Genomic DNA, 24660 nt, shown 5'->3' on the forward strand with positions numbered 1-24660 from the left:
ATATTAAAGATATTGATTTCATGTATCACTTCCGCATATCAATACAGATAACATATTTATCGTATTTAAGTATATAAGTATACGTTTATTTTAACCCTTTTGGATGAGGGATTTGATCTTTTGTTGTTTTCTTTAAATGAAAGAATATATATAAAATAATAATGAAAAGTATTTTAAATTCCAGCATAAAGAGGTAAACCAGATGGAAACACCATCAAACAATGGATGAAGGAAACATGGAGAGCTTATCTCTGAATGATCAAGTATACTTGCTTGTATTTATTGATTTATTACATTTAAAAGGGACCACTATTATGTTTTTGTTTTGTTTTTGCATGGAAGTGACCTGCAAGAACTGCCCAGAACTCCAGACCTGCTTGACATGAAACCTTTCTCTCTGTGGTTCCTGACAAATGATTTCAAATGTGAAGTAAGTGAGTAATATTTGTAACATAGTGAACACAAACTTGTAAACCTACAGCACATCCCATCATGGAAATAATCTAAAATGCAATTCTATGTTCTTTTCTAGGTGAGATGGAGTGCTGCATATTAGGTGCTGGACTAACCATCGGAGGTGGAAGGGGTCAACATGTCAAAAGCAGGTGAGATGGTTACATCATACACACTTTGGTCATTAAAATAGTCATGTTTGGTAATAATGATCAATACATTTCTGTGGCAGGACGCACTGACATGCTGACGTTTATGGTCAAGGTTTTCTGGCTTCTGTTGTTGGAAACACTTGGTCGTGCCCATCAAGGTGGAAGGTACCAACTGAAGAGTCTTTTTCAATAGATTTTACACTTCAAATGATCGGAATCATATGACTTCATTAATACAATGTTTTCCAGGTTCTGTTGACTTTCGGACAAAGAGGATTCGACGTTGTTATGGCAGTAAGGAGACGGCAGGAAGTGAAAGATTCTTGACAAGGAGATGAACCACCTCTGGTCTCTGTCAAGTCGTTGTGATTCCCTGAAAGAGTTGTCTCGCATGGCAGCGTCACAGCAAGGTAAGAGTTTATTTAGCAAGTGAAGAACAGAAGTACAGCTGATCATTCTTATTGTCTTATTCTTTTAAGATGCACCATGGGCTTGACTGGTTAGGCTTTGAAGGATCTTCAGAGCCTTTGAGGATGCAGCAGCAAGTCAGCATGACGTCACTCGAACCATGACTCGGACCAGAAACTACTACACACAAGTCAAGGCTGAGGATGAGACTATCAACTTCGTGCAGATTCACTCTGATGGTTACTCGTGACATTTGTGACGATCTGTGAACATTTGTTTGATATGAAACCTGTAATAAAGCACAATTTGATATCATTTTGAATAATGCTCCCATAGTATTCACCCCAACATGATCAATGCAATTGTAACTTCAGAGATGCCTATAATTGATACCAATGAATGCTTAAAAAATTTAAATAAAGTTTTTATGATAACAGTTCATATCTTTTATTATGACAGGTTGATAAAAAGCAGCTCATGAACAATATTCATATTGGAGTTAATAGCTTATCCAGTTTCAAAAGTTAAAAGTTTACTACTATTGGAATAATTACATCTATAATCACATGTAAACAATAATATGTATTGCATAAGTACAAACATAATCATACATTAGTAATCAATAACATGTACATTAATTAACAGAGGCTTGATATTGAGGCTAGTGTGAACTATCATGCTCATTTTTAGACCCCCAGGGGCCGCTGGGAATGAACTGGGGCCAAAAACGTGTTTTTCATGACTGTTGCTCTTTTGCTCTTATGTGACCTCTGTGACCCTCAGACATATGAAACTTGGTCTGCGTGACCTCTGACACCTCTTAAATCATATGCTCATGGAACCATAATGATAACTCCTCCCAAACCGGAAGTAGCTTCAGGAAGCACCTAGAAAAACGCCCTTGAAAACTTATGTGTACAAATGGAACATGAAGAACCTCTAAAAGTTTCAGATCATTTAAATTAACAATGGTCGATTTATAGAGCTTCAAAGTCCAGATTTCTCCAAGTTTCCCATGATACCATGGGGCACAGGAAGTTCATAGCAACATCAAACCACCACAGTTCAACTCAGAATGGAGTCTAGAATAACATGTCCAAATATCAGCTCTGAGGTCTGATTAGAAAAAAAGTTGCCTAAGTCCATTTCTGAAGGATCAGGTCTCGTCATTCTGTAACACTCAGAGACCATCTTGACAGAAGAATGACAACCTCTCCCTCATTTTTGGACTCATTGAACCACACTTCTCACAGGATAGTAGGAGACCATCTGAATGTGTCATATAAATATCAGCTTTACAAGGGCCTTCATGCCTCTTGAAGTTAGAGAATTAACCCTTTGATGTAGCACAGGCCACTACAAACAAATGAATCATGTTGGTGTGTGTAGTTTTCTGATAGTATAACAGCAGTCCTGACTCACCTATCAATAACATAAATATGTATATTTTAAAGTTCAAACATGTACTGTAGGTCTCACAAAGCTTTTAGACGTGCTGTCTTCTATTTCATAGTTTGAGTGTAATTTACAAATAGCTCTTCAGTTGCTATCTTAAACAATGATGATTACTGATGAATTAAATCATTTTTTACTGCTTACCCATATCACATGGAATGACAACATTATGAAAGTTATTGCAAGTGTGGTGATTTCAAGAAACCAGTGGTTTATCTCTATTTATATCTTAAATATCTCCACTGTGTTTTGCTGCATGTTTGTTTGTTTATGTTTGTATTTTGCTGATGTACTTTGGGTGTTGATGGTTAATATTGAGTAGTGAAGGGTTAGGTATAGACGAGCTTATGCTTCATCCTTCTTACTTTGGACATGTTGGGTAAATATTATTGTTTTGACTATAATTATTGTTTGACTAATGTCATTGGTTTTGTTCGTTTGTCTTAAGTTTACTTTCTTATGTAACATGTTTGAAATAAAGCATTAATTAATTCATGATCATTAACATATGATGTCTGCTTTGCCTGAATATTGTTCATGTTGAACTCTATGTCGATCTCAAACTGGGGTAAACAGAGACTTCTAAATCACCAATAGTCATTTGCACAACACATTACTGCACCGATGATGAATACTATGGGATGTTATTCAAAATGAAATCAAATTGTGCTTTATTACAGGTTTCATATCAAACAAATGTTCACAGATCGTCACAAATGTCACGAGTAACCATCAGAGTGAATCTGCACGACGTTGATCCTCAGCGAAGACTTGTGTGTAGTAGTTTCTGGTCCGAGTCATGGTTCGAGTGACGTCATGCTGACTTGCTGCTGCTCCTCAAAGGCTCTGAAGATCCTTCAAAGCCTCACCAGTCAAGCCCATGGTGCATCTTAAAAGAATAAGACAATAAGAATGAACAGCTGTACTTCTGTTCTTCACATGCTAAATAAACTCTTACCTTGCTGTGACGCTGCCATGCGAGACAACTCTTTCAGGGAATCACGACTTGACAGAGACCAGAGGTGGTTCATCTCTTTCTCAAGAATCTTTCACTTCCTGCCGTCTCCTTACTGCCATAACAACGTCGAATCCTCTTTGTCTGAAAGTCAACAGAACCTGGAAAATATTATATTAATGAAGTCGTATGATTCCGATCATTTGAAGTGTAAAATCTATTGAAAAAGACTCACAACAGAAGCCAGAAAACCTTGACCATAAGCGTCAGCATGTCAGTGCGTCCTGCCACAGAAATGTATTGATCATTATTACCAAACATGACTATTTTAATGACCAAAATGTGTATGATGTAACCATCTCACCTGCTTTTGACATGTTGACCCCTTCCACGTCCGATGGTTAGTCCAGCACTCAATCTCACCTAGAAAAGAACATAGAATTGCATTTTAGACTATTTCCATGATGGGATGTGCTGTAGGTTTACAAGTTTGTGTTCACTATGTTACAAATATTACTCACTTACTTCACATTTGAAATCATTTGTCAGGAACCACAGAGAGAAAGGTTTCATGTCAAGCAGGTCTGGAGTTCTGGGCAGTTCTTGCAGGTCACTTCCATGCAAAAACAAAACAAAAACATAATAGTGGCTCCTTTTAAATATAATAAATCAATAAATACAAGCAAGTATACTTGATCATTCAGAGATAAGTTCTCCATGTTTCCTTCATCCATTGTTTGATGGTGTTTCCATCTGGTTTACCTCTTTATGCTGGAATTTAAAATACTTTTCATTATTATTTTATATATATTCTTTCATTTAAAGAAACAACAAAAGATCAAATCCCTCATCCAAAAGGGTTAAAATAAACGTATACTTATATACTTAAATACGATAAATATGTTATCTGTATTAATATGCGGAAGTGTTAAATGAAATCAATATCTTGAATATTAATAAAATAAATCGCCTACCATGACCCACCGATATAGCAACCTTTTTATTGGAATATAAATATATTTTCGTCCTTTCAAAATAACAAACAAAATACGTGCGTGAGTTGCATTATAATTTAAAAAGCTACGTTTTAGCGAACTAGCTCTCGTGTTAACGCACCACAGAAAGTTACATTACACGCAATGAAACCTTATTTCTGAGTCTTAAAGCAATAATGATATCTTACCTCAATAGACGAGTGACGCGCACCTGGTTCCGTCAAGTTACAGCACAAACGTGAGGCAAAATGCTATCAATCTTTGTCAACAAGTGTGACGTCACATCCGGAGGTTTGGAGGAAGTGGTGTGTGCGGCAATTTGAAAACGTTTTAGCTGACGCTAAATTTAAACTAAACTTAACTCGGCCTTTATACAAGCACATCTACAATTGTATTCATGGCGCTTTTAAACAAACAAGCACAATATCTCATTTTATTCCTGTGGTGTGACGTCACCTCTGCAGGATCAGTTCATTAGCGTGTGTGACGTCACCTCTGCAGGATCGCGATTAATGTTGACAAACGTCAAGTAGACGCTCATGATCGCAGCTAAATAAAAAGAAAACATATGTCCATAAACGCAATCTCAATGAAAGATTCTATTTTCATAGAAAAGCGCACCGGATTATAAAGAGGATCATGCGAAATAGCACAGACTTTATTTTACTCATTCATAAACAATGTCAACATTATGGAGTTGAAACACCTACAAATATACAATATAGTCACTTTTACAGGACCTTTTAAGCATGTATTAATCCACGAGAGCCTCTTGACTTCCGCGATGCGTGAACAATCCAAGCTTCAAAAAATTCAAATTAAGCATTTTTACCGATTTATATTCACTCTGTACCTCCTTAAAGTGGTTTGAGGTCGTTAAGCACAATCGGGGTTAGAATCGCACTGTTGACATTAAACATTTCAAGTGCACTTCATAGTTGTCGAATTACGGTAGCCAAAGCACAACAGCAACACGTCACGTCACGTTACCATGGCAACGAAGAGGTGGGCGACGCGTCAAATGTAACCCGGGTCGTTTGAATCCGACGTCGGGGGGTGCTCTGTATATTACTGGGTGACCCGGGTAGGCGAATACCGACGTTTTTGTCCCCCCTGTAACGGCACCCCAGTGACGCCAGGGGAAATTGCACGGGGTAGGACGTATGACGCCTTGGGTGTGAGGACGTGTTGCAACATGATGTCAGCTGATTCTGGTAAATACACTGTTCTGGTTCTCTTGGATCTGTCCTCAGCCTTTGACACAGTTGATCACCAGATACTGCTGAGAAGACTGAGGGATGACGTGAGACTGTCTGGATCTGTGTTACAGTGGTTCTCGCCAAACCTTTCTGGGCGCAGTTTCTGTGTATCTGCCAATCAAATGAGGTCTGAATCGGCGGATCTGTTGTGTGGATTCCCTCAAGGTTTTGTTTTGGGTCCTTTATTGTTTTTGCTGTACTTGATTCCCCTGGGTAAAATCATTCAGGGATTTCCTGATGTTTCTTACCATATAGTTGCTGATGACATCCAGCACTTCTGCTCTTTTAATCAATTTAGCTCCAGAGGCTGAACAGTTTAGTCAAATGTTTACTAGAGATCAAATGGCTGAACGAAAACTCTTTGCAGCTAAATATGGACAAAACTAAAACTCTGGTGATTGCTCCCGATGATAAGGTTCCAGGGTTGAGTCAGTACTTGGGACACTTTGTCACTCTGTCAAAGTAACCATAAACTGTTTCCTTCAAGTGAGAAAAATCTCTAAATTTAGTAAAATGTTGTCACAACATGATCTGGATTTATAAAACATGCGTTTGTGTCTTCTTGTTTAGACTATTGTAACATTTTATTTTCGCGTCTAAACAAGAAGCAGCTGTCTCGCCTGCAGTTAATATAGTTAGATGGAGTCTACTGACTCCTTCAAGAAACAACTTAAGACATTCTTATTTGTGTAGGACTCCTGTGTTTGTCCTATGTGTCTTGGCTTTTTGGAGCATGTATTTTAGCTGTATATTGTTTTTGTTTGTTATAGCGCTCTGTGACACTGGTCTAGAAAGGTGCTTTAGAAATAACTGTTACTTTACTTACTTAACTTTACACACATATATTTTATGTTTATCTTCCATCAATACAATACAATCATTAAATCCATCCAGCCACCTAGTGAGGTTACATTCTTGACTCACCTTGAAATGAACAAAATTAACAGATACAAATGACGGGCGCAGGAATGAACAGCTAAAATAATAGATGAGCATGAATGCAAGTTAAGAGAGAGGGTAAAAGGGAAGCAGGAGAAACCACCAGAGGACAGCAGAAAGAGGGGGAGAGAGAGAGGAGGACCTCAGATGACTGATCTGCCTGTTAATTAGAAAAGAGATGAAAGACACAGAGGTATACACATCCAAAAGCCGCATACACAGACACACACAGAAACACACAGAAACACATTCAATCTTCTCAGAGACCCTTTTCTAATTAACAGTTTCTTCTCTGCTGAGAGTAGTAAGCTCGTGGGTCTGAATCCTTGGTGAGTGATTACACCAGATAGACACAACAAGAACACCGCTACATTATTGGAATTTCTGACCTCACCCGGTCAACTTTGTCTATATCAACCTATTGATTACCCTCCTCTTCATCATGCTGCCTCTATAGTATCCATTTCATCCATGAACCCCATGTAACACAGAGCCAATTAGGTGGATATGGATCCATTTGTTGACTCAGTTTCAGTTGCATAAAAGTATTTTCTAAATGTATCCTTAACAAAATAAATCTGTCTAAATTATTGCTGCTCATATATTTATTATTTTTTCCAACTATCTTTTCCTGACAAGAGAGAAGCGCATCATAAAGATAAGCAGGTTTCTGCAGTCACATAGAATCACACAAACACCCTAGCTGTAATACAATATGACAGGAACCCTACAGTTTATGTCGCAGCACAGGGACAGCCTGTCATTCACACACACACAGCTTTAGGAAAACTGTGCAACAGCTAAAGGGTATGTGACACTGTCCACTGGATGATGTCACTATTTGTGTGTGTGCACACACATTATTGCTGCATGTGTATATGCTTGCTGTCTGCTTTACTCATTGAAAAACAAAAAAATGGATTTTTTTGAGACCCACAAACTTTCAAAAAGCTTGAAAACTTTTTTTTCACATATTCACTTAAAAGATCCAACATAAATACATCAGGAACTAAACAAATTAATTCATTAATTATGAAACACAATTTTGAATCCATCTCATTAACTGAAGTCACAACCTGTTTTTTGTGAATAAATCTTTCTGATCTGAGGCTCTTAAATTAATTATAGTAAAAATCCAGAATATTGTAGAGGCAACCTTTTTATAGGATTTATTGAAAGAAATGGAAATAAAAGGAAGAACAGTGAAGAAAATGTGATGAAATGATGACAGTTGCTGTGCTATTACTTAATTAACCAGGAAGCAACTGACTTGAAGGCTTTAATAAGTGTCAACTCTGGGTAAGCTTTACAATTTATTTTAAGCTAATCTTGCTACCGCTGATCAATACACAAGTCATTGACACATGGATCTTCTCTAGAAGAGCAGTTTGGTTGCGGTGAAGCCAGAGAGGTTCAAGCTTGCTTGGCTGGCCACTGGAAGCTGAGGGCAGGATCGCGATTGAGAAGAGAGTGCAGCAGGGGTAACACAAAGTTGCAGTGTAAGACCGATAAGCTCAAGGCAGGCGCAAAGAATCCAGAGCAGGAGTGAAGAGGGAAGAGAAGAGGGGAGAGTTGAGAGTCTAGAACACAATTTGTATCGCGCAGGCCTTTTCTGTCATGCTCCTGTATTTGTGGGTGACATCGGATTCCTCATCACCCATTGGTTAGAGATTGGGTCTTACCTTCTCCCTGTTGTCCTTCTCCTCTTTCTGATTGACTTTGAAACTTTTTTTATGTGACGTAATTTAAAGGGTGTGGTATCGCAACGACCACACCTAAACTCAGCCAAATTCGACATGAGAAGGAACGGCTCACAGGAGTGGAGTCAAGAACTGCTACAAGGAGCAGTAAAATAATGTAGCAGTAGTATGGAAAGGTCTGGAGTAGGACGTCTACAGACAGCTCAACCCCGGAAAGCTGCGGGACCAGACAGAATATCCCTGTCCGCCCTGAAACATTGTGCCAGTGAGCTGACTCCTGACAGACTGGAGCCAGCATGTGAGGCTGGGTCAACTGTTTCGGACAATCAGAACCTCAACACTGGATCCTTTCAGGGCTGTGTTCTTAACACCTGGCTCTTCTCCCTTTACACTAACTGCTGCACCTCAGCCATCAGTCTGTTAAACTGATAAAGTTTGTAGTCAACAACACCCTCATTGGACTCATCTTGGATGGGGATGAGTCCGCCTACAGGAGGGGGGTGGATCGGCTGGTGTCCTGGTGTAGCAGCAACCTGGAATTGAACACCCAGAAAACAGTGGAGAGGATTTTCCACTTCAGGAAAGTCACACCCCCACTATCGCCCCTCACCCTGGCTGACTCCCCCATAGCCTTCTCCATCATGTACCCCTTTATGCTTCCTTGGCACCACGATCACCCAGGACCTCAAGTGGGAGCAGACCATCAGCTCCCTCCCCAAGAATGCCCAGCAGAGGATTTTCTTCCTGTGGGAGCTAAAGAAACACAGTCTGACGACGGAGATGCTGGTGCAGTTTTACACGGCCATAATTGAGTCCATTCTGACCTCATCCATCTCCATCTGGTACGCCAACACCACTACCAGGGACAAGATCAGACTGCAGCGCATTGTACACACAGCTGAAAAGGTGTTCGGCTGTAGAATACCATCTCTTCAAGACATGTATGTCGGCAGCACTCTGAGACTTGCAGGTTAGATCACAGCTGACCCTTTTCACCCTGGTCACACACTCTTTACACCTTTGCCATCAGGAAGGAGACTGTGTTCAGTCACCTGAACCTCCCTCGACAACAACAGTTTCTTCCCCTACGCCTTCAGATTCATTAATACAAACCTTTTTTAAAACATCCACACTTTTCTAATTGTAATTGCAGTATGTAAATAGCCAAATTGTATTTTTATTTATATTTAATATGTTATTCTATGATGTTTGATGTTGCACAGTGTACCGTAACAAATTCCAAATTAGTGGACCCACCTCTGCTAATAATGCATTAATTCTTGAATCAAGTTGCCCTGATTCTCCCACTATCACTGTCAAAACAAAGAGGATCATAGAGGTTAGCAGGAGAAGAGTAACAAAAATATATAAAAACTCTTCTCACTTTGGTACCAAAACCATGCACAAGGAACTTCATCCCCCTGACTAGGCCGGGTTAGAACTAAGGACATATTACAGATTCAGGCTAAAACAACTCTATACCCAGCCTGTACCCCCAATACGGCTGGCCTCATGTTTTATTTTGAGTCTCAACCAGTACCCCCAAGCACAAACCCGTTGATCAAAGAAGACCTCCAACCTAGTCAACAACTGCTGGGTAAGCTAACCAAAAAGGGAGTTGTCTGAAAGTTTTATCAAGCAATAAAGCTGGAAGACACTATGAAGCCCTTGTTGACATCATTGCTGATATCACAACCATATCAGAGAGGTTGTTTGGGAGATTAAAACATCCGCTTACAAAAACGTGAATAAGATGTGTGGACATTTTCAACTGTTTGCCATCCTCCACTTGACCATTGGTCCATCCGGTCTTTGTGTCGCCGCATGACAATATACCCTTAATCATTGGTAAATACCTTCTCAATCGATTTGAACAATTAATTGACTTCCAATGGCTCAAAATCTGGGCACAAGTGCCCCAACCCTTGCCCATAGAAACAGGTTTACATTCCGCAGCTTAATGTTTTTCAGTCAATGTCGCTAACAATAAAGAGGCGTGACCTTAGAATATGCTTATGAGACCTTCCTGTGTCACCTCAAACCTGGCAACCACTTAGGGACTTTCTGTTTGTTGGTTCAGGAAGGCATTTCTCTACAGAAAAGTCCTACTCTGGAATTGGGTCTGGCTATGTCTCTGACAAATCAGTCATCCGCAAATAAACCCTTCAGATCTCTTTTTTTTTTGTTACCTTGTTACTGGAGAATTTTTGAACATCTACATTTATTTTTGGATCAACATCCTCCGGAATCAAATCGGGCCCAAAGACATAGTTTGAAAGACTTCCGGGTGAGCGTATTCGTCAAACTTTTCTCTCACTATGTCTTCTCCTTCTCCATTTACCTCCTCTGTTCTGTCCTGCTCGGTGTGTCAGAGTTACGCTTCGATCTCCTTTAGTGATAATAGCAGTTGTGTAAAGTTTAGCTTGTTAGATTGGGGGTGAAGCTCATTGAACTAGAGAGCCAGTTGTGCACTGTCAAAGCTAAATGCTAGCTAGCCAGTCTCAGTTAGACAGTGCGCAGCCACATAACTTAGCAGTTAGTTCTCCAGCAATTCCTGAGCAGCCGGGAAACTAGGGTGACTGTTCATGGAAGGATAGTTCCAAACCAAAGCCCATGGTGCACCACCAACCCCTTAGCATTTCGAACAGATTTTCTCCACTCGACAAGTCACCGGTCGAGGAACCAGCTCTGTTTATAGGCGATTCGATACTTTGAACGTTAAACTAGCGAAGCCAGAGACCATAGTCTGCATTTCTGGTGCCAGAGCTGGCGACATTGAATCAAATGTAAAGCTGCTGGCTAAAGCTCAATGTAAATACAGTAAGATAATTATTCATGTCGGCAGCAATGACATCCGATTACACCGGTTGAAGGTCACAAAGATTAACGTTCAGTCGGTGTGTGCATACGCATAAACAATGTCGGACTCCGTAGTGTTCTCTGGACCCCTGCCCAATTATGATATTTTAGTTGCTCTTCATCATTTAATGGCTGGTTGTCGATGAGGTGCCCCGCAAACGGTGTTTGCTTTGTAAACAACTGTAAGACTTTCTGGAGAAAACCTGGTCTGATTAGGCGAGACTGCGTCCATCCCACTTTGGAAGGAGCGTCTCTCTTGTCCAGCAATGTTGACAGTTTTATTAGTCCTCGTTTAACGGAACAACAGAGAGCACAGACTAAGAGGCAGAACTTCAGTCTTACACACTCTCCTGCACTTCTCCCACAACAGTCTCAAAGTGCCTTTAACCACATAGAGAGGGTGAATCTGCCCCGTTTAATAAAACCAAGAAAAAAGGCCTGCAGTATAAGAGTTGTAAAAGAAAATCTAATTCAAATACATTCTTCCACTACACAGGACAGGAGAATTAAGTGTGGATTGTTGAATATCCGATCTCTGTCCTCAAAAACTGCACTAATTAATGAACTCATATCAGATAAAACCAGTGACTTATTATGCTTAACCGAAACCTGGCTGTCTATAGATGATTATGTATCTTTAAATGAATCAACACCACCCAGCCACATTAACTTTAATTCCCCTCAACACTCTGGTCCAGACAACCCTGGTGCTTAAATCAGATGAAGTGGTTATTGTTGGTGACTTAAACATCCATGTGGATATGGTCCATGATACCTTGGCTAACACATTTAATTCTATCCTGGAGTCATTTGGTTTCTCTCAGTATGTACATGAACCGACTCACTCTTTTAAGCACACATTAGATCTTGTTCTAGCATACGGACTTGGAATTAAAAATGTTATTGTCTCTTCTCAAAATTCAGTTCTTTCTGACCATCTCTGACCCAAGTCTACAGAGCTGGAGTACTCTCAAAAGATGTCTGTCTGAAAGTGCCATAACCAAATTTAAGGAAACAGTGCCTCAGTGCTTGGTAAAATGTCTAGTCTTAGTGTGTCAGGAAACTCTAACCATAGTCACCATGACATTGATAACTGTGAACAGCTTCATAGACTAGCTACATAACACGCTTGACTTAATTGCACCGCTAACTCAAAAGACAAAAGTAGTCTTGCTCCCTGGTATACTCAGGAAACACGTAAATTAAAACAGGATTCTAGACGATTAGAGAAGAAATGGCGTGCATCAAAAAATGATGAATTCTACTAGGTCTGGCAAGATTAGTTAAAAATATGCAAGGCAGCTCTTTGGAAAGCCAGAGCCAGCTATTACTCATCACTTATAGAAGCTAATAAGAATAACCCCAAGTTCATATTCAGCACTGTAGCCAGGCTGACACAGAGCCATCATTCCATTGAGCAGTCCATCCCTCCACATCTCAGTAGCAGTGATTTCATGAACTTTTTTAATGAAAAAATCGTTACTATTAGACACTAAAACTGATATATATTTTGACTCCTTTGTGTCAAGGTGAGTCCTCGACAACTGTCCCGGGTTGTTTCCTCCTCAAAATCCACAACATGTCTTCTGGATCATATTCCCACATGGCTACCTAAAGAAGTGTTCCCCTTACTTAGCACTTTCATACTTGACATTATTAACTTGTCAATGACATCAGGCTATGTGCCTCAGATTTTCAAAGTTGCAGGAATCAAACCTCTGCTTAAAAAAAACACTCTTGATCCAGAGGTTCTCACTAACTATAGGCCTATCTGTAATCTTCATTTTAAAATTTCTAGAGAAAGTGGTAAAAAGCTCTGTGATTATCTCCATGACAATGATCAATTTGGGGTGTTTCAGTCTTGTTTTAGGGAACACCACAGCACAGAGACCGTCCTGGTAAAGGTAAGTAACGACCTGCTAATGGCCTCTGATCAGGGCCAAGTTTTAGTTTCTTGTTCTTTTAAATGTCAGTGCTGCATTTGACACTGTTGACCACCAAATCTTTCTACAGAGGCTAGAAAACCATATAGGCATACATGGAACTGCTCTTAACTGTTTTAAATCGTACCTGTCGGATAGAATGCACTACATCTACATGTCAACCATTTCTCATCGACACACACTAAGGTCAGCTATGGTATCCCACAAGGTTTGGTTCTTTGTCCAATCTTATTCACAATCTATATGCTCCCACTAGGGGACTTGATCAGAACATACTCATAAACGTTCACTGTTATGCTGACACTCAACTCTAGTTGTCAATGAAGCCAGATGAAAGAAATCAGATTACACAACTACAATCCTGCTGCTGGCACCACTGTAAAGAATCTGGGTGTCTGTTTTGACATGGACTTTTCAGGGACCGCTTACTTCCACCTTCATAACATTTCACTAGACTAGAGGCACAAACACATTTCCCCTGTGCTGTCTTCTTTACATTGGCTTCCTGTAGAATTTAGAATACAATTTAAAATCCTTCTCCTAACCTATAAAGCCTTACATGGCCAAGCACCAACATATATTTAAGATCTAATCCAAATGTTTCAACCCTCTAGGACCTTACAATCCTTAAACTCAGATCTATTAGTTATACCACAAATCTCTAAATGTAAATTTGGAGCCAGGGCCTTCAGTTTTCAAGCCCCTCTGCTGTGGAACAAACTACCGGCTTCAGTCCGGAGGGCAGACACCCTCTCTATGTTTAAAAACAATCTAAAAACCTTACTTTTCGATAATGCCTATAATTAGCTTTTCTGTTTATTCTAAACGTATTCTATTCTATTCTATTCTATCTTAGCTGCTAAGAATGCTGGAGGAGTTTTAGACACCGAGCTCTGTATATCTTTTTTTTCTGCATTAAATTCATCACCTGTGCAATTTAAACCCACACTTTTTATTTCTCTCCCGGAGCCCCAGGGCTCCACCTCCAGAGCTGCTGCTGATCCAGGATCTCCACCACGTCATCAGAACCAGAGTTCTCTCCAGCACCTCCATGGACTCTTTCATACTCTCCTCTTTCCCTCACTGTATCCTCCCTCACTCGTCTTCCCCCCCATCCTTCCTCCAAGCCGGTCATAGCAGGAGGCCGTCAACAATGAGTCAGGTTCCACTCGAGGTTTCTGCCGTATAAAAGGAAGTTTTTCCTCGCAATATTTCACTGCACAGTGTTTTGCTTATTGCTTATTGTTAAATTGATGGGATCTGTTTTTCCTTTCTTCACTATAGTCTTACTTGAACTGTAAAGTGTCTTGAGATAACTTTGTTATGATAAGACACTTTAAATATAATATAATTGAATTGGATTGAATTGAATTGAATTGAACAATTCAATCACACCCTGAAGCATTTATTCCTGATGGTCCCAAAATCGGCAAATTTTGTCATGATTGGGGCAGATATGCTTGTTTGATTAGCCGTGCAGGTGTACACCGTAAACAACATCCTGTGGTCCATGGTCCAAGCAAAATCAGACAATAACTTCTAACCCAGGATAAACCATGCCTGAAGCATGTGAAGTAGTCAAAGAAAATAACTTTGAACCCAAATGATTCCAGTCTGCTTGGGGGAGTTGGGCTGCGGCTGTTGGGGACGGTCTACAGTTCAAAGATTGGGGGCCGTTCCCGGACGGCTGCAGCCCCATTGCCCCCGCCCTGCCCGCACAACCGTGGCCCCCCTGTGACCCGGGGGACCTGGGCCGGTGCCTGGCCATTGCTCCCCCGGGCTCATGCGGTGGCACTCGACCCGGCTACTGGCCGTGTCCGCAGGGTATTGGGGGGGGCTCCGCCGCCGCTGCTGTGGTGGATCCCTATCTCCTTGACTCGGTCCCCTGCTATGGAAATGGTGGCAGCCTGACGGTCTGGGGGTCTTCCGTGGCCCGGCCTGGCCCCGGGGCTCTATCCCCTGACTGGTTCTTCTGGCTACCCCTCTGCCTCGGTGCCTGCGCCTGGTGCCTCCCCCTCTCTGCTTCCTCGGTCCTCCTCGCCTGTGCTTGCCCTCTCGCGCCCCCGGTGGTGGTCCGCCTTCTCGCTGGTGTTTGGGGTCAGCTCTGGTGGTTATCTCGCCTGCCGGGTCCTGGTCTCCCGCAGGTTCCTGCCGTGGCTTGGGCCCCTGTGTCTGGATCCTGCTGTGCTAGGTATGTGCCCTCTGGCCTGGCTATTTCAACCTCCCCCCCTCTCCCCTCTATATATCTTCACCCGTCACCGGAGTCTGTATACCTGTGTATTGTATACATTTGTCCCAAACCCACACCTTTTTATTTCTCTCCCGGAGCCCCAGGGATCCACCTCCAGAGCTGCTGCTGATCCAGGGATCCACCTCCAGAGCTGCTGCTGATCCAGGATCTTCACCACGTCATCAGATCCCGAGTTCTCTCCAGCACCCCCATGGACCCTCCTACACTCTCCTCTTTTCTCTCACTATATCCTCCCTCACTCCTCTCCTTATCCATCTGTCTACCCCCCCATCCTTCCTCCCAGCCGGTCAAAGCGGCAGGCCGTCAACAATGAGTCTGGTTCCGCTCGAGGTTTCTGCCTTCTAAAAGGAAGTTTTTCCTCACCATTGCTCACTGTACAGCTCACTGTACAGTGTTTTGTTTCTTGCTCTTTGTTGAATTGCTGGGATCTATTTTTCCTTAATCAACTGTAGTCTTATTTCAACTGTATAGTGTCTTGAGATAACTTTGTTATGATAAGACACTTTAAATAAAATTGAATTGAATTTAATTGAATTGAATATGAAAAGGGTACAGAAACTCTCTCACCCTACGGCATATTTCCAACCATCGACAGAGTTTAAAAGCTGGGATTGTGCCAGCCACAACACTCTTAGATGTGTCAGCAATTACCTATATCTGAACCCTAACAACATGCACATTCCCCAAAACACACGGTTAGAGCAACTAATCAGGGCTTCCATGATTTCCATCTTAATGTATCTACCATATAGGGTTTCTCAACTTGTTTGCAAGCAAATATGGATTTGGAGGTACCAGGACTCTCAGGACCAAGGCGCAATATTACCTTGACTGAAGCATGTCCTTCGAAAAATAGGGTAGCCAGAGCTGATTTCGACCCAGACCTCCAGGTCACCCTCTACTCAACAACGTTAGAACACTTGAATACGACTAAAACATCTTCGAGTGTAGCACCTCAAAGTTATGCCATGGTGAGGAGACAGCAGAAACAGACACGCACTCACCCCCACCAAGTCTGGAACCTTATCCTGACTTCCAAGCCCACCTGAACCAGGTGCAAATGTCTTGAATGATGATTTTTGAGATGTGTTACTCAATAACAGGTAAATAAATAAATGTATAAATTTATAAATACATAACTAAATTTCTAAATAAATAAATTACTTCTGATTTTATTTTTGTTGAAGAACCATGCTTTTCATTTATATATAAATCTGAATTCAATCAGTTTTCTAGGGGTGTGTAACAATTCTCGCCAATTAATTGATGGTTACACTTACATGTCCATTGACGGACCTATTGAAAAAGGTCTGACACCTATCAGAAATATGATCAAGACAAACATGTCATAGCCTAAACTAACAGAATTTTTTTTAAAGTCCAGAGCTGAAATACTCAAACTGTGAAAAATCTGTACTAGCCACAATATAGTAAGTAAGTAAGTAAGTAATATATATTTATATAGCGCTTTTCGAGACCAGGGTCACAAAGCGCTTTAACAATCAAAACAATACTCAAAACAGTACATACTTCAAAGATCAAGACAACACCGAGAACAACACAGGAGTTCGAGAAATTCAAGGAAAAGCCTGCACAAATAGAAACGTCTTAAGATGTTTCTTAAAGGAGTCAGTAGACTCCATCAAGCGCAAAGAGAGAGGAAGATTGTTCCAAAGCTTAGGAGCAACAGCCTGAAAAGATTTCTCTCCTCTGGTCCTGAGCCGTGTGCGTGGAACCATAAGTAGATTCTGATCCACAGACCTCAGAGCCCGAGCTGGGGTGTAAGGCTGGATCAGATCAGTGATGTAAGGAGGAGCCTGACCATGAATAGCTCTGAAAGTAAGAACCAGAATTTTAAAGTTGATCCTGAAAGAAACTGGAAGCCAGTGAAGAGTTTTAAGGACCGGAGAAATGTGAGTTCTTCTACTAGAGCGGGTCAGAATTCTCGCTGCAGAGTTCTGAATCAACTGCAGGCGAGACAGCTCCTTCTTGTTAAGACATGAAAACAAACTGTTACAATAGTCCAGACGAGAAGAAACAAACGCATGGATTACAAGCTCCAGATCATGTTGTGACAGCATTTTCCTAATATAGGCCATAAACCGTTTCTCTAAATATATCGGTGGACAGAAATGTGTCATTGAAACGTGCCACTAACCATTCATCTTCCTTAACATTGTCAATAATGTGCTGCATGGCTCATGACACTACAAAGTTATGTCCAGGTGCCCTATGCACAGATCCAAAAACTTCCTTTAAGCACAGATCTGGCACTTTGCCAAGACTCTACACCTCTGATGGCATAGTCCCAACCACTGATCAACAGCCGAACCCTCCAGACACCATTTTGAAAAGAACATAGGCCGTAACATGTCGGTTGCATGTGTTGACGGTTGTTCGTATCACCATTTGAATCAAGTAAAATCTGGTGTTGGAGTCATGTGGGTAGTTCAACAATTCCTTTGTGACCCCATAAATTGTCGGTGTACTGATCATTTTGCAGATTTCAGTATCAAAACACAAAAAAATAGTAATTTGCAGTGACTCAAACTATGCAAGATCAGCTGCCTTTTCTGCCACACTCTGATCTGGACAGCCAACAATCACTTGATCCCTCTTTGTCCTCTATCATCTGCTCGCAGTTATTTCACTCCTTGGATTCCCCTGACCCCTTAACTACTCCTGTGCGAAAACAACAAGAAACCTGGAATAAAAATGGATAATATATATATATATATATATATATATATATATATATAATATGGATAAATATGTGACCCAGAAGACCCATGGAGATGAGAGGAAACTAGTCTTCCAGCTCACAGAAACACAGACAATAGATTCATAAACACATGAACAAAGTGCAATAAAAAACAACAAAGTGCAAGTAGAACAGATTGGACAGAAAGAACGTTTGGTTATGCAAGAAGCAATTTGCTGACCAAGACCTCCTTGGATAATACTCTACTAATGTCCTTATCCATTAACGTGTGGAGATGTGTATGTTTGCATGGATGTTTATGGATCTTTGTATACAAAGTGCTTGATTACCTAAAGAAAAAAAGAAAAAAGAATGAGAACTAATTTGACAAACCCAATGATATGATGTCTAACCATATAATACCTGAATTCTATGGTTATACTATTCGTAAAATGTATGTGTTTAGAAGTGTTTTAATGTTCTTATTTTAATCCTCGTCTTCAGCTTCTCCACCCTCCATCCATTATCAAGTAATAAGATGATTACTTCATTCTTGTAAAGATTGATCGTGTCTGGGGTTTTAATATAATTGTGGACATTTAGCATGATGTTATTTAAGTTTATTTCCCTAACTCTATCGGTTACCAAACGTGTGATAAATTACTCATTGTCCTTCTTTTGACTTGTCATCTAGATTAGATTAGAATAGATAGACATTAATATTCATCAATCCCTATGGAGATCTCCATTAGGTTCCAGTTCACGGCAAGAACAGAACAAGACACACAAAATAACTAAGTGCAAGCATGAAGAGACATAGATCACAATAAAGAACATAGATCAAAAAGAAATAACTCAAAGAAAAAGGATACAAAGATTAAAATAGAATAGAATAACATTATACTTTCACTCCACTCCTGCCCCCAATTTCAGAATTATAAAGTCTAATAGCACGAGAAATGAATGAGTCCCTGAGTCTAAGTGTTGCAAGGAAGGAGCATCCGTGCACTCAATCTTCAGACTTTAGACTTTATACTTTCTTTTATTGTCATTGCACGGTAAACACAGCAGTCAAACTGGCAATGGAATTCGGTTGCTTGGCAACCGTCAAAACACACAGCAGAGTGAATGTTTATATAAAAAGTATAAATATAAATAAGTTAAAAATAGTGCAATATGTTATAAATAGCATAAATACATAATATATGAAATATTGCATAGCTCAAGTTATATTTCATTCAGCAGTCTGATGGCCAGAGGGAAGAAGCTGTTTCCAAATCATTCTGTTCTGCAGCGGATACTGCGGAACCTTCTGCCAGATGCCAGGAGAGAGAACAGTCCATAGAGGGGGTAGGTGGGGTCAGACAGAATTCTGTAGGCTCTGTTCAGACAGCGTGTTTTTGCAACGTCCTGGATGGGGGGGAGTGGTGTCCCGAGGTTGAGGCCCAGTTGGAATACCAGGTTCTGGGGATAATGGTGTTGAATGCTGAGCTAAAGTCCCAGGAAACACATTCGCACGTGGGTGTTCTTGTCATTCATGTGCTCCAGACTCCGGTTGAGAGCAGTGGAGATGGCATCCTCAGTTGAGCGGTTAGGCTGGTACACAAGCTGGAACGGGTCGAAAGATTTGGGCATTGCAGAGAGGATGTGGTCCTTAACCACCCACTCGAAGCACTTCATGGTGGTCGTTGTTAGTGCAATCGGACGAAAGTCATTTAGGCACGTGATGGTTGGTTTCTTGGGCACTGGGATGATCGAGGCAGACTTAAAGCAGGCAGGGACAATAGCCTAGGTCAGTGACGTGTTGTAGATGTCTGGCGGGGAAGGTTTGCAGTGTGGTGGCCTGAAGATACGATCGCTGCTTTTTGCGGATGATCTGGTTCTCATGGCTTTATCATACTGTGAACTTCAGCTCTCACTGGATCGGTTTGCATTTGAATGTGAAGCGGCTGGGATGAGGATCAGCCCCTCTAAATCTGAGGCCATGGTTTTCAGCAGGAGAAAGATGGATTGTTCTCTCCGGGTTGGGATTGAGCCCTTGCCTCAAGTGGAGAAGTTTAATTATCTTGGGGTCTGGTTCTCGTGTGAGGGTGTTTGGGAATTGGAGATTGGTCGGCGAATTGGTGCAGCAGGGGCGGTATTGCATTCACTCTACCGCACTGTTGTGCGGAAGAGAAAGCCGAGCCAAAAGCAAAGCTCTCTATTTACCGATCAATCTTTGTCCCAACCTTCACCTACGGTCATGAGCTGTGGATCATGACAGAAAGAGTGAGATCTCGGATACAAGCGGCTGAAATGAGTTTCCTTCGACGCGTGGCGGGCATCTCCCTTACAGATAGGGTGAGAAGTTCTGTCGTCACTCTGGAGAGACTCGGAGTAGAGCTGCTGCTTCTTCGCATAGAAAGGAGTCAGATGAGGTGGTTCGGGCATCTCTTGAGGATGCCCCCTGGGCGCCTTCCTTTGGAGGTGTTCCAGGAGCGTCCAGCTGGGAGGAGACCAAGGGGTCGGCCCAGGACCAGGTGGAGAGATTATATCTCTTCATTGGCATGGGAGCGTCTTGGGATCCTTTTAGTCAGAGCTGGAAGATGTTGCATGGGAGAAGAGCGTTTGGTGCTCCCTGTTGAAGCTGCTGCCCCCGTGACCCGGCGACGGATAAGCGGATGGCGATGGATGGATGGATGGATGGATGGATGGCAAATGCCGCCCCCCTCGGGTTTTACCCGTGAGAGTGTGGCTCCTGTCGGCTCTGAATGTTGTTAGCCCGTCCAGGCTAATCGCAGCTTCAGGGAGAGATGAGGTTTGCCACATTTCAGTAAAAATAAGGATGCAGCAGTCTCTTGTTTCTCTTTTGATAGTTAAATCCAGCTTCAAGTAATCCAACTGTCCTTCAAGGAAACGTACGTTGGCGAGCAGGATGGACGGAAGCGGCGACCGGAATGGGGTAGCTTTTAGCTTAGCTGTAAGTCCACCTCGATAGCCTCAGCTTCAGCCATCTGCTTCTCTGTTCACTGATGACAGTGTTCAGAGGATGACTGTCGTCATCCATGATGGACAGTAGTTTGTCGAGTAATCTCCTCTCTTCAATTGTCACCGGTGAGTCCAGCTTCATGCCAACCACAGAGCCAGCCCTCCTGATCAACCTGTTCACCATGTTGACACTCCTCTTGGACACATTCCCACCTCAACATACCATAGCATAAAACAGGACACTGCCCACCACAGACTGGTAGAATATGCAGAGGAGTTTCCTTCAAATGTTATAGGATCAGAGCCTCCTCAGAAAGTACTCAGAAAGTCTACTCTGAACTTTCTTATACACATGGTCTGTACTGGTGCATGGTCCAGTACTTATAGCTGTCAACTATCTCCTCTGATGGATACTGGACCTGGATTTTTGGACTGGATATAGGCTCACCTTTCCCAAAATGTTGGTTAGAAATACATGATGGACCTGCAAATAACTGATAATGGGCCATTGTTAAATGATGGAAAAGCTAACTCTAAAATGCTTGATCCTTTATCTTCCCTGCTGTCTCCAAGCAGTGGGACATGCTGACCCCTCATCTAAGCCCCAAAAACTCTTTATAACATCTTCATGGTGTTACTCAACAGCTTGATCCCTCCACAGTTGATACAGCATCTCCTTTATTCTTAAAAATGAAAACCCACATAGGTGATAAATCTACCATCTGGAGGTCACGGTCACGTGTCACAAAAAGATGAAGTGAAGGATCACGATGCTAATTACCTCTGCAGATGGGTCTGTGGTCACTCCAGGCAGCCAGGGTGTCAGTTACTCTCTGACAAGTGATGCTTTTCGATCCTTGAAGTACATAACTGTCATCGCAGCTAAACTGGACACTGGAGCCAATCCTGTTAAGGAGACGAAAGATTGACAGTTTTTGACACAAATGACCGCATGAGATTACCATTCATTTTAGTAAACAAACACAGAGCTACTATAAATACTTTCTCATCTTGCTCTATCTTTGTTGTGGACATTTCTCACCAACACCCACTGTTTAACCACGGAAGGAGCAAATTCAAACTTCAGAGCGAACAGTCTGCATGATGCCTTGTCTGTAATGCTTAATGTCTCCTCCCCGCTGATAGACACGGTCCGCCACCTGGGCAATCATTTGTCACGTAGAGCTGTGGTTGTTGAAGAGAATCCTGTTGCTCAACACTGGAGAGCCTTGGAGAGTGGTTATATATTCGGTGTTGTGGTCACAGAGTGAGGTCAATCACTTCGCTGGGGCTGTTGCTGTGATGACACTGATCAGACAGGAATATAAATGTTGTGTATATACACAGCTATGTTCTCACCGCAGTGATAAGTGGAAACTCTCCAGATAATCTATATTCAGAAGTCTGTAGCTATCAGTGTAACCACTAAGGAATACATTTTTCATCTTTACCATCTGTATAACCAAACAGTCGACTATTCATTGCTTCCTACTTCTTCCTATTCCGTCCCATCACACTTAAATTCTGTTGCAGACCATGTCTCCTGGCGCTTATCAATGATCCAAGGCCATAACACACATCTTTTGCGTCTCTGCATAAACACAAACTTCACAATCCTGGAGTACACATATTGCTAAGTTGCTAGTACCAGTGAGTTCCAGCTGAATTTCATATAGTTTTACCCTAAATAAAGGTAAGTTTGAAAAACAATTAAAATGATTCAATATTTACATTTATTTTTTCTAATATCTCTGCCAAGAGGGTCGGATACAGTATTATTATTAAAAAAATATATTATTGTTAAATAAAAATAAAAAAAAGGATAGAATATGAAGAGTAACTTGGTGTTTAAAATAAAACATAATATAAGTTTATAAGAAAATTAAAAAATAGAATTGTATTCAATATTGACAATTTCCTTTCTAAGGTAGTCAAATTCAGAATTGTTATAAATGAAGATTGATAAAAAAACAAAACAAAAATAAGCTACGTTAAAGAAGCTAAATATTAAAGACTAAATTAGGGAGCTTCACTTGATGTTAAAGGTCAATGAATGTGAAAACCCAACTCTCCTGACTTACTCGCATGTTTTAAATGTTTAAGTCTTTCTCTCCAAGATGCAGTAGGTCCCTCATCATGATGATGTTTTGAAGTTATTACTTTATAAAGTTCTCTTTTGTCCCGGGAAACGAGAGTGGAGCCTAATATGAGGTTTTAATGGGCCACACACCTTCTTTAGCCAGCTGTTAACACGCCCCACTATGTTTTTAAGTTGCTATAACTAAAAACCTAAAATAAAAGGGGAACATCTTGTAAATATGCTACTTTCTTAGTCAGCTAGTTTCAGTGTCTAATGCTGTATCTCAAAAAGTGCACTGCTTTACAGTACACTGTAAGACAGTATCGACAGGGTAGTGAAACATTGACGCTACGCACCTACAGGAAATGACTCGATAGCGTCAACTACTAGGCTGATTGCAACCGTCCGTTTGAACCCTATCGCCAACACTTGACTTTGACGTGCTTTTCGCCAAAGTTAATAATTAATTAATAATTAAGTTGTGTTTCCTTTTTTTAATATTGTCGTTGTGTTTTTTTGTGGTACTTTAGCTTAATGTGACTTCTATTTAAACAAAGTTTACAAGTAGACTGTTAGAATTTATTTTCAACCACAACAGTCACTCAAACATTTATTTTTAGGCCAATGATCTCCCATGAGGTCCGGATCAAACACTCACACTGAGATTTGTTTTTCTTCTATTCCAGAGGTTGACCTGAAAGAACAATCCACAAGGTCACAACAAAGAACATTATATCTATGATGTTTAAAGCTGGAAATCTCAGTTTCACTGAATTTGACAGAATTTAAGTTTAGAAGCTTCTTCAGGAATCAAAAATGGTGTGAGTGTGTGACTATTATACTTGTTTTTTCTGGTATCTCTATCTCTGTCATTGTCCCTTCAACACTTACCCTTATCACATCACATGTCCATCCATCAGTCCTCCCTAAATGTGTCTGCAAACTTCTCCACACATCTGTTTGTCTGATGGAATAATTTCTAATCACATTTTTCTAACCCACCCATAATGACAACACAAGTATCTTCAAGTCTGCTGCTTCCATCTGTTTGTCAGTCTCTACACCATAAATCTAAGCAAGCCTCATTACTGTCCCCCCCAAAAAATGTCATCCTTCTTTCGATCGCATTATTCAATAAACACCTGAAAACTAGAATACCCAATGTCACCACAGTTAAATATACATAAATATACATATTTAAATAGATAAAGCACAAAAACTTACTGGAAGGCCGACCCCATCCTCTTTCCATTTTCTGGAACTCCAGGATCTGGACAGACATCTCCAACAAGGCCACTCTGACTCACTGTGAGAAGAAAAGCAAATGTATTGAGATTAACAGATAACTTTCTTTCAGCAAAAAAGGAAAGTGAAATAACACTATAGCAATTGCAAACATTCAATGGAAGATAATAAACAAAAAAAGCATGATAGTCATAAATGAGGTTCTGTATGCAGAGAGTACATACAAACTGGATTTTAATACTTACCAAAGCATTATTCCCCATACTGCCTACTTTCCACATGATAAGATGAGATAGAT

The 24660-nt window shown here is 41.0% G+C and overlaps 1 protein-coding gene and 1 pseudogene across 1 annotated transcript in view; one reads left to right on the forward strand and one right to left on the reverse strand.

Moving 5' to 3' along the window:
* LOC148078931 (CUB and sushi domain-containing protein 1-like) overlaps positions 1 to 24660 on the reverse strand; it is a 462769-nt gene that overhangs the window by 141592 nt on the left and 296517 nt on the right. Inside the window, exons 8-9 of the mRNA XM_087792967.1 lie at positions 24342 to 24423; positions 21819 to 21943 (exon numbers count right to left, since the gene is read on the reverse strand). Coding sequence (XP_087649093.1) covers positions 21819 to 21943; positions 24342 to 24423 — 207 coding nt within the window. The remainder of the gene's footprint in view (positions 1 to 21818; positions 21944 to 24341; positions 24424 to 24660) is intronic.
* On the forward strand, positions 8485 to 9218 carry LOC148078932 (uncharacterized; annotated as a pseudogene).

This window comes from Callionymus lyra, chromosome 6 (assembly GCF_982586985.1).
Source record: "Callionymus lyra chromosome 6, fCalLyr1.hap1.1, whole genome shotgun sequence".
NCBI lineage: Eukaryota > Metazoa > Chordata > Actinopteri > Syngnathiformes > Callionymidae > Callionymus > Callionymus lyra.